This window comes from Calidris pugnax, unplaced genomic scaffold (assembly GCF_001431845.1).
Source record: "Calidris pugnax isolate Ruff unplaced genomic scaffold, ASM143184v1 scaffold13, whole genome shotgun sequence".
NCBI classification, from domain to species: domain Eukaryota; kingdom Metazoa; phylum Chordata; class Aves; order Charadriiformes; family Scolopacidae; genus Calidris; species Calidris pugnax.
This window is the reverse complement of record NW_015090810.1, coordinates 2,770,986-2,782,435: the sequence shown is the minus strand read 5'-3', so window position 1 is coordinate 2,782,435 and position 11,450 is coordinate 2,770,986. Positions and strand designations below refer to the sequence as shown.

The 11,450-nt window shown below is 40.3% G+C and overlaps 1 protein-coding gene across 1 annotated transcript in view; it reads right to left on the bottom strand.

Annotated features, from left to right (window-relative positions):
* Positions 1-4,568: 4,568 nt before the first annotated feature.
* FHOD3 (formin homology 2 domain containing 3) overlaps positions 4,569-11,450 on the bottom strand; it is a 371,022-nt gene continuing 364,140 nt past the window's right edge. The window contains exon 31 of the mRNA XM_014938430.1: positions 4,569-10,562. Within this exon, the coding sequence (XP_014793916.1) occupies positions 10,480-10,562 (83 nt within the window). The 3' untranslated portion in view covers positions 4,569-10,479. The remainder of the gene's footprint in view (positions 10,563-11,450) is intronic.

Here is an 11,450-nt window from a genome sequence, read left to right as displayed (position 1 = left end):
CCCCCCCAGATTAGTTTGTTTGTTCTCCCTCAGTGTCCTTTCTGCAGGGAGGAGCCCTCTTTGATAGTCTGAGTTTTCACACATGCCTCAGTGTTCCCTTTTACTGGGACCCTGCAAGCTTATGACATCTAAATACGAAAGTTGTGATTGTAGAAGAAGACTAAGAAGAACATTAAGAACGGGTAAGAAACAGGTAACTCATTGCTCACTCTTCAGGAGATTCATATCCAAGTGTACTAGGTCTTCTGCCTCATCGCTGGTTGGAGAGTTCACGCTCTGAAAGATATAAAGAGCAATAAGCCCTGCTAATTTCTGACACTGTCAATCTCCCTTAGCAATAAATACTTGGCACAAATTAAACCACTTGTATAACCATCTCATTGCCTTTCCACCTTGCAAAATTATGTTCAGAAGTCAAAAGAACAAGTTACCAGATTACAAAATCCACTTGCATATTTAAAAATCCACCTGTGATGGGCCATAAGCATAAATATGCACAGAGATGCGCTCCCCGCAAATGGTTTATATAATGTTGCTGACCGGTATTTGAACATACAAATATTTAGCTTTTACATACTTTAATGTAATGCCCACTCATATTAACTAATATCAAGTAATCACAATTTTATGAATACCCTGATTACCTTTAGAAAGATTTACAGGTTATTATTGAATAATAAGCAATTAACATGTCGTTCTATATGCCAACCAACTCATCCCCATCATAGGAAAGAAAAAACCCCTAAAGATGGTGTAAGTTAATATTGCATGGAGGATGCAGGTTTGGTGAAAGAACTAGTACCTTAAGCAAAATTGCATGGCAAGAAACTTCTTATACTGGTAGTTCTTAAGACTTAAGTCGTTCTTAAGTTCTTAAACTTACTAGTTTCTAGTAACCCATCTACTAGTGTCTGTCTGTAAACACGTGCTAAGGAATTTTGTAACAATGATAGAGTTTCTACTAAAATTTTATTTTCCTATGAGGAGTTTTAATGATTGTCATGTTCCATAGTAAAAAAAAAATAAATAAAAATTGCACTTGACTGCTCTAGGTTACTTTGTTTTCAGACTTTGCTGTGTTTTGGCTTCTAAAAAGATATAGAATTTCCAGACTATATAATTTTGGATGCTAGCTGTGTTTTACCCCACATGCTTGTAATGTGAACACATTTTGAGATAATTTCTCTGGAAACAAGGATTCGCTCTTGGTTTTCAGGCTATAGTGTGCTCTCTTTTTTTGAAAGAAAATTCCCAAGTGAAACTGGTGAGATTAAAAAGATTTAGGGCCTTTTGGTCAGAGAAACAATTCCATTTTCCATCAAGTTTAACATTCTAAGAGTTATCTTTGGGGGCTTGATTCAACCTCACTGAAGTCCATCAAACTCTTTCCACTGCTCACGGAGCCAATAGCATCAAATTTTCATTTGGCTTTGGTCACTACTGCCTGATATTCAGTACACTTTGTTTATCATTATATTCACAGCTAGCTTTATATAGATCATCACTGTTGACACTGTGATTATTTAGATATTAATTTAATAACCTGCTATTTTTAATAACAGTTATTTTTCCCTATAATTAACACAGCATACCTGGGAGGTGTTCCAGACAAATGTATGTGAAAGCCGGTTACTTCGTGTTCAATAGATATCGTGGCATTTTGCAGGAAGAGGTTTCCTTCTTTCTTGACTTTACTATGAGGTCAATAATTTTCCATAAGTTTATGTGGGGAAAAAATTGTTGAAATGATATTCAGGGCCTCTTTTTTAACAATAATTTTCCTTTGCTATGTCTTGCCAAGATTATTTAAGCCTCCCAGTGCATATTTATAGGAAGTTTGGACAAGGATGGAAGGAGAATTCATTTTTTTTGAGCTCTCGTTCAAGAGTCTGAATATTTCATTGCTTTATTAAAAAGGAGAATTTTCACCCTGCTGTAGCTTTTGGATACCTGCATGAAATGTGTTTTCACAGGTTACTCTAAGGTTTTTAGTACAAACATTTATATCCAACATGCAGTCAGGGCACAAGCCAAATAAATTCCCACACCTTTGCAGTGACGGATACACTCCAGAGCCTTGGCCACCTCTTGGCCCCTCACCTGAGCCCTGCCAGGCTCTGAAGGGCTTTGTGCCCCCCGTACCAGGCAGAAGATTTCAAACCACTACTGTTTAGCAAATGCGGCGTTCTTCCAAGACAGGCTTGGCTAATGTCGCCTTGAGATAGACCCAGTTTACTGGAGGCTATGACATGGCTTTGACCTCACCTCTGCCTTCAAGTTTGTCCATTTTCAAGTGTTGTTGGATTTCACTGTTATTTTCTTTTTCATTGTTGCTTGTTAAGTGCTGCTCTTCTTGTATTACCTTAAGTATGGATCAAACAAAGGAAAATATATTAATGTTAAGATAGTCATTTTGTCTGTGATCTAGTCTGAGAGATCTGAACACTCACCAACAGGGGGCTATGAACTTATTTGTGAGATTTTAACATATGCTTAAAGCATTTCTGGTCATCATTACAGAAGTAACGGCACAGGATGTGGCCGGTGATCCTGGGAGTCCCCTTTGGGACACCAGAAGAGTCTCACTCTCCACAGTGCTGGTGCACGTCTTCTGTACATTGACATGCTCCAGGGTGTTTTGCAGATAGATCCAGATAAATAATAAATGAAAGGCTCTTGACTTGGCTCAAGCAAGAGAGTGAGCTTGGTGGAGCGGTGAGAGAGTGGTGGGCACTGGGGAGGAGAACAGCCTTTTCTCACTCCCAGGAACTGTAAAGCAGTATTATTCAGTGCAGTACTTCTGCAGACAGCTGAGTCCTGCTCAAAAATCATCCAGGAAAAGGTAGGAAGAGAGGCCCTCACTGGCGTGACACCTCACATAGACTGTGTTCCTTTCAGGATTTCCCAGCAGAGGTCCGTCTCATCAATAGTTGACTAATGGAGTACAGCCATCATTCTTCATTTCCTGCAAAGGAACTCGCAAGAGGTAAAGCTTCAAGAACGGCCCTCTCCCTTTTCCAAACTGCATTCCCATCAGAAAACTTGGAGAAGTTATAATAGGAAAAAAATGTATTTTTTTTCGTCAGTTGTGTGTTCTCAAACTGTTCTGAAGGGTCTATAAACCAGGGCATGCAGCTGTGCAATGGATAATCTGCATACTTACTCGTTCCCTGACTACAGGCCAGAGGCTTCTCTGTGACAACATACGAGTTCTGACTGGGCACCAGGTCTGAAAAATATATGTACGCATTGTCATTGCACATCTGGAATTTAGAATTGCTAATGGATATGCTGTGATAGAAAAGAAAAGTGTCTGGCCAATAAACTTGGTTTATATATTTATTTTAAAAAGCATTACCACATTTCTGGCTAGTAGCCTTTCATCCTCTAGACTTTACACCAGTGCATCTGGAATGCTAAGCAGCTCTTTCAGGGATGCAGCCATATCCCAAAAGGCATCTTTTTTATTTGAAATAACTTTAAAAACTAATTAAAAAGGAGGAAGGTGGTGTTTTTCCCTATGGAGGTTTAGATACCTAGCATTTTATACCAGCTCCTACAATCTCAGAAACCCCAGGTGAAAATTCTCTCTCAGTTAATCTACTTTACCTTTCAGGAGGCCACTATAGGCGTGCGTAGCTCGTAGCTGTCTTTGAATAATGTATTTTGACCTTGTTATACGTGCAACTCTGAAGAGCAGTTACAAGCTACAAGAGTAGCTTGTTGCAGCACTAGCAGTGGAAAACGGAGCTCTTTAAGTTTCTACACGTCATTTTGACCGTCCTCCTTGTTGTAGTCACTGAAGCTGTGAGAGTCCCTGTGCTATGGCTCACCTTCCGTAGGGCTGGAGATGTCCCCTTTGTCAACTCAGTCTCTCTCAAGTGCTGGGAAATTGAAAGAAAAGAAGAGAAAGAATCAGACACCAGCAAATAGAGAAAATTGCAAGACCACTGCTGGCCCAGGCACGCTCATAGGTGGCCACCAGAAAACTACATACCAGGGTGATGCATGGAATGTATTTCAGCCAAGTTAAAGGCAGGTCTCATTTACTGGCCACCTTTACAGTTATGGAGCGCTGGCAGACACGGCAGGTGTTTCATGTCTTGGTGCAGAGGCAATCTGAAATGCTCCCCCGCACACAGGTAGTCTTTCATTTTATTTGTATTTGCTTCTATAAATCTCATACCTTTACACAATGTGCTCTGTGAACACAGTATTTTTAAGACAGGAACTGACTCCAAGCCAATGGCAGCACGCAGGAACCCTGTATGTTTAGTGAGAATTTGTAGGGCTGGATTACTGAAATCCTTGAGAACCAGAGACACATTTTCATTTTCTTCACTCAAGATTAGGAATTAGGCTGAAACTGTGAAACAAGGAGTAAAAGATCAGCTTTTTATGATCAGACCACCCAGATGGTTTAATGGCAACTGTTTTGTTGTCCACGTGTGGCTTTGCAGGCAGTCAGAGGATATGGGAAAACCAACCTACGACCCTCCTCCTTTCCCACCCATTTCCCACCAAAGATCCCATGATTAGCTTCATCAACAAAACCAGAACCAGCCCAGTCAATGCTTTATAAAGCTTTATTGCAAGATGTGTTTACATAACGCTGTAGAGGTGAGCTTTTTAACTACTTATATCAAGAAATTTTGGACACAGGTCTGCGGTCGGTTTTCCATATTGACCCTGCATGGCACAGAAAAAAAAAAAAAAAAAAGTGTGACTGCATCTTTCCAGACAGTAAAACAGGGAAAGTGGGGGAGAAGAGGTAAATGAGGGCTGTGTTAAAAAGTGTCCCCCTGGTTTATACTAAATGTGACAAAGCTTCTGAGGGATCAATACAAACGGTAGGTGAGCTTCATGTGTAATAAAATATTAAAAGAGTAATTCAAGTTCTTTATGAAATAAAACTCAGAAACAAAAAATGCATTTTCATGGACAATTGAATTTAACATAAAACAAATTTACCTAAAATGAGAAAACAACAAACAAAAACAAAAACTCAACCAAACAGAAGGACCTGTAGATAATATCTCTGACCATGCATGGCTTGGTTTTTAAATTACAATTCACAGAATAACACTGCTGGAAAGCCTATTTTACACTATGCTACACAGAACACGAAAAAACATGAGTAGTGACATTTACACAATTTTACAGTATTTCTCCTTCGTCTAAGAAACACGTCCTTTTCTACTTTACAATTTTACAATTCCCAGCTCACAATAAAAGGACACTATAGGCGCAAAGACAGTCTTTAAAAAGGAGAAATGCACCCAATGCTACAAATAAACCTTTTCTTTCACAGAAGCCTCTGTATTAGATAGTGATTAAACAAAATATATCTCTATCTGCCACTCAATGTGAAATGGATTAATTAGAAATAATTTTAATTTTTTTTGAGTAAACATAAAACTATACATCTCTGAAACTCCTTGAATGACTTGCTATGTAACTATTAAACCGTTTGCCAAAAACCTCTTGGGATCACATCTGAAATGCCAACTGAGCCAATTGCTGCCCCATTCGAAAAACAGGAAGGGAGGCTTTAAAAGTTATTCAAGTGTTTGCAAATCATTTTCAATAGTTGCCCATAACCAAACATTTTCTCTTTCCCAAATGCTTCGGTTTATTTTCTTTCAGGGTCTGCAAGTACCTGGCAGTTTTCCCCGAGGAGAAGCATCAACAGTCATAGTCCTTAGAGCTTAGAGAAGTGTTCCTTGCATCCCGATGCTGGAAAGGCAGAGCCATCATCCCAACACAGCAGAGGGTCAGGCCCTGCCTGCACAACCCCCTAATGGGTAATGAAAGGAGAAGAGTGGTACCTGTGCAGTGAGCGTTCAGGCGTGAAAAAGAAAGGAATATGCTCATGCTTCTGTCTGACACCGCGTCCCCACCACATCCCAGTCGTAGTGGGAGGATAAAGGCTGTGAGACTGGTAGGCTGCCATCTTGCCTCCATTTCATCTCAGTGACATCAAAGCATTGTAAAAACAATAACCACACAGTGGTTATTAACAATAACCATTCAGGCACACTTGAATCCACACCGCTACCATCAGACAAATGGTTTCTGAAGCATTTTGGATGGATGCTGGTTGCTGTTACACTGCTGGGGACACGGCTGCAGAGCTGGTGCCTGGCAAAAGGAACCATTTACTGCACCTACAGTGGCGTCCTGCCCCGTAGGTTTGCAGTAGATGTAGTCGTCACTTGTGACCTTTCAGTGGCTTTTCGCATTCACCAGGGTACATTTACAGCATAGCACACAGGGATTTAAGGTGCTGTCCTGCCATGTTATCTAGCACCTCCAGGGAGAATGGAGCACCTTGAAAAAGGCCCTTGCTGTTGTGTCACATCAAGACTCTTGACTCCAAATTTCTGTCAAATCGGGGCATGAACTCTTATCTAGATATTCACATGTGACTTTCTATTAAGGTAAAGCCAAAGTCTTGTCTATCTACAAATCTGATGCCTTATGTTGCTGACAGAGTCAATCGCTACAGAGATTTACAATAAAAGGGGGTCAAAAGAGAAAAAGAAATGTATTTTGAAAACTGCTTTTGATGCTGTTTCCAGTATTTATCAAAGCAAGAAAGACCCTCACTAAACCTCCATTTTTTTGTTGATTTTGGATTATGAACAGGGATCTATCAAACAGAAGGGTCAAATGTAGCAGCCAAGAGGCTATAAAACATCTGGAATCCATGAGCCTGATGCCTGGCCTTACTGAAAGGTGAAGAGCGATGAATTTAATTTTTGTGAGGGATCTTTCACTCTTGATTGTGGCACACGGCATTCCCTCGGGGTGTTCCTTCACCGCAGCCACATAACTGCTACTGAAAGTTATCCCTCAGTTGGGAGTGAGGGAATACAAAGTATTTGTATGCAGTCTGCTTTTAAACACCAAGGGAGATGAAAGGAAATTAGGATAGCTTCCCTTTGGTGGCCATTTCATATGCTAAACTTTACCTCGGCATCCAAATCAAGAAGGCATTATGGTGGTAGACGGACAGACAAGTTATTGGCAGCAGATGGGTGCTGAAATGAACACCAGCAGTGACTCTGAGAACTTGGTGGAGATAGAAAACTCTGGGTGCTACAGTGCAGCTGACCGGTACTATGAGAAAGAGAAGAGAGGTAGTTATTATGGCTGCAAATATTTTAAAACAGCCTTCATGGATCTCTAAATGAGAAATGGGAACATGTGTTACTACATGGTGTTTCCAAGACCTTTATGTTTGTCACAAAACCACTCCATATCTCACATACATTTTAAAACAACTGTTAACATCCTTATGGTGAGCTCTTTTGATGATGGAGGAGCAGGCAGCAACTCAAACCCTGAAGGTTACAACCTGATTAGACAGACAGACAAAGGCATGCAAATATAACCAATTCCTCCATTTCATCTGGAATCCACTAGTTAGAAGAAGGGGAACAAATGTTATTCCCACAGTCAGGACATGCTAGCAGACTCCAGAGGAAATACTGTCACTTTACAGATTTGCACATTGGGCCACTGGCTATTTTTATCGTGAACCAAAATGGAAATCTTTTCTGTAGTTATTCCATTGTTACTGTGCTCGATCATCTTGTTGCAGTAAACACTGACAATGGCATTAATCTGACTGTACACTACTGCATAAACAAGACCAAGTTACCCTTCAGAAAAAATTGGTATCAGTTTTACAGATAGAGAGCAGGAACTTAGGCAAAAATACAGAAAAACATAATATAAAAATAGACAAAAAATATGCTTCACACGCAAAACACCTGCATCCAGAGAATCTGAAAGAAACTGGGTTTTTTTCCTGACCTTACACTAACGCCTCTCCCCATATTTAATTTTCTCCTCGATAAGGAGCATATGAAATTTTGCACAATTTTTGTACAATTCTTGGAAAATACATATGCCCAATTATTAGTAATTCATCAGCTATGTTATGTTTCAGACAGAGATGCTTGACTATGTCTAAATGAAACACAAATTTCCTTCCTGTTAGCAAGTGGTCACCAACAGCCACCTACTTTGCACATTCAGCATATTTTAATTAAAATATTCAGTTTTAAAAACTTGATTTCCCCTCGAATCAAATATAGGACCTCTGGCAGCATAAATGCATTCTGTTGCATTTTTGCTTCTATTATCACTTAGCAAGTATCACAGTTCAACATGACCATTACATTCAGGGTGTCTTCCTCTTGTTTCTGACCTCAAAGACCTCCACAAACCCCCATTACCTTCGTTTCTTTGTTCTAAGCATCCTTAAGAGAGATTTAAAAAGTCCACAATGAGCAGCACATAAAGATCCACTTTAAAATCCAGATGCTCATGGGTCTTGCTTATTTTACAGTGAAATTAATTATATGCCACTTCTTTCTGTTTCCTAAACAGCTTCCTCCTTTACATTGCTTTCAAATATACAACCCACTTTATTAATTACATAACTACTGCCTTCTGTCTACTTGTACAATTGACTTTTTAACAAGCTGAATGGAAAACCAGATCAAACTCAATGCTATCCTTAAGAACCATTGCTCATAATTTTTACACATGGACTTTGACACATGAAGGTCCAAGGCAATGGCAAATAAAGAATGAAACGTTACGATCAAGGAAAGGACAACATAGCTAGGATGTTCCACCACAGATCTCATTGCAGTGTTGTCAGGTACCTGGTTCTCTCATCACTTAGATGCTGTGCTCAATGCGATGTGATGGATGACCGAGGTTTCAAAGGCTTATTGTGTTTGGTTCAACTATCTTCAACAATCTTCATTGACTATCCTGTCCTTAATGAGAACAGAGTAGAATAACTTGTTGACATACCTGACCTAGCTTGGGTGCCAGAAGCAACATAGCTATGGCATTAGGAGCCCAGCACAGACTATTAATTAACCCTACTTTTCAAGTGTGTTTTGCAGCCAAAATAAAACCCTGTTACCATGAAGAAAGTGCTGCACTTTCCCAGTTAACTAGCTTCAAGGAAGCCTCAGCTGTTACTGCTGTGCAGACACACCCTTAATCTTAGAGGCTAAGGCAATGGAAAGAGATAATCCTGTGCATCCTTGAGGATCAATTGGTCATATACAGACTTTGGCTTAAAAAGTTCCCTTTTACATTACGGTTATTTGCAGTTCTCTTCAAAGCGTTTCAGCACTGGCTAGGGTGACTGTGTTCAATTCATCTTCTCTGCTGTATATGTCCTCCACTTAAAGGCAGATGAGTTGACTAAAGGTTCTTCAAACACGCATGCTAAGGGCAGCTATAAAAGTCAGTTATAAAACAGCGAGATAAGGGCAAACATATTGGAGTGTTCACTGTGGTACCCTCTTCGCTTGCATCAAGGATAATCACAAAAAAAGAGTAAAGAACAGCAAAAACACAGCAGGCTTTTAGCAGGGCCATTTCATATTCAGATCCATGAATTTGAAAAAAAATCACCACCACATTACCTTGCAGCAGAGAAAAGCAGCATGAAGGGGCAGGCAAGTGAACAAAACTTCTTGATTTTAGCATCTGAATGCATTTATAGAGTATGTAAAACTGTTGGCAGAGATCTCTTTGAAACTGTACAAATGCACAGTACAGCCATAGCTCAACAAGAGGGAGGTATTCTGTGTCCTCTCCTCCGTGTGCATGCTGCTATGTACAGTATGAGTGTGTATTAATACACATGAATTCACGAACCTAGAATTTTCCACTTGTATTGCAGGCCATCTCCTGCCCCACAGGGTGAATCCCATTGAGTAACACTGAGTTCCTACAAAAAGACATTCTTTTCCTCCTGTCCAGGTGGAACAGTAAGGCCCCAGAGTGAAAATCATGGTCCAGCTATCTTCAGCAGGAGCATGATTTCACACCATGACTGTATGTGTATAGATGCATGCACACATGTCCACACATTCATTCTGTACATATACAGAGGTACACGTACATTTTTACATTCTTTGGTGGCAAAATAAGAATAATAAAAACCCCCAAACCCCAGGGCTGCACAAACCGTGCATCTCTGCTTAATGAATCTGCTTCAGGAAAATTGGGGTCACTCTAACGGGAGTTATTTTGCCTCCTTAAGGACTGTTCCTTGCATTGACAAAATGCCATACATTTACAATGACTCAAACAGGGCACAAGGAAAGCCAACATAAATACAGCTCACATGACAGATAACTCAGAGAGAGCCCCCTCCTACCCACGTCAATACACCATGAGAGAAGAAGCAGCCATATGCTTTCACCTACAAGCACTCAAACGCTTCCTCAGTCACTGTCCATCTGTCGGGCTGAGCTGCGGCGCGCCCTTCTTCTGCCCTGGCTGTGGGGTTTCGCTGTTGGTGCTTATTAGAATGGAACTAAGAGAGGACGGGACGTTGGGAGCAGCAGAGGAGGCTGGCAGGTCAATGCCACACCGAAGGGTTGTCAGCCTGTGTGCTTCAGATGAATGGCTCTTCTCGTTGCCACCTCCGGGACGTCAAACCTGCATCTCAGAGGTGCTGATGAGGCCCAGTGCTTTGGCTTCTTCCGGTGTCAGTCCGCTCTTTAGCGTCCTTCTCACTGGATGGCGATAAATTCCAAAAGCAGGCAAAGAAATCCCAAAACAAAGACAATGCAAACAATTAGAAGTGATAATTACACAAGACTTGCAGTTGAAAAAAAATCCTGTTAGCGTGCAAGCCCAGTCAAATCAAAAGCTGGTGTGTACTCAGGGCCTCAAGTTCAGAAATACGCAGTAATGCCCTATGCCAAACCCATGGGAGCATCAAGTACCCAGCAACTCCAGTCTGGCAAAAAGACATTTGTCATTTGACATATAATCAACAAAAACTTACAAGGAAAAATATCACAGCGTTTTAAGATTTGTTTTTCTCAGATATTGTATCAGTTTATTTTGAGTCCATAGAAAGTATCATCTGCCCTATTATTTTATAGTATCATAAACACTTTTTAAAAGAGCTTTTGGATCTTCATAGCTCTTAACTGAATTTATCACTATTAAATCCTATGTCACCCTTTAAGGGTGAAAAAAAAAAAAAGCCAAAACTTAAAAGATTAAAAATGTAACTATTTAATAGTCCATTCAAATCATTAAAACGTCTTCATACGCACTCCCATTTCTTCTATAAAGTTCCCCTGTCCTAACCCCATTTGTGCCATCTTTGCCATTAGTAGTCTGCAGCATTTCAGTTGAATTTAAAAGATAAATCTAGGCCAAAATCTTGTTTCTTAATTTTCTATGACATGTTCTGAACAGTAGCCCCGACATAAAACTTTTAGAATTTGTGACTGACTTTTTTTATTCAGGACAAGTGACTATGTGACTGCACACACTGAGCATTAGCATCCTCCCAGTTTTATTGGCGCCATGACTGTCAGCCCACTGTGGGTGGGCTTTAGTTCAAGACACACATGGGGTGTTCACTCCACACTTCAATATTCCTCAAG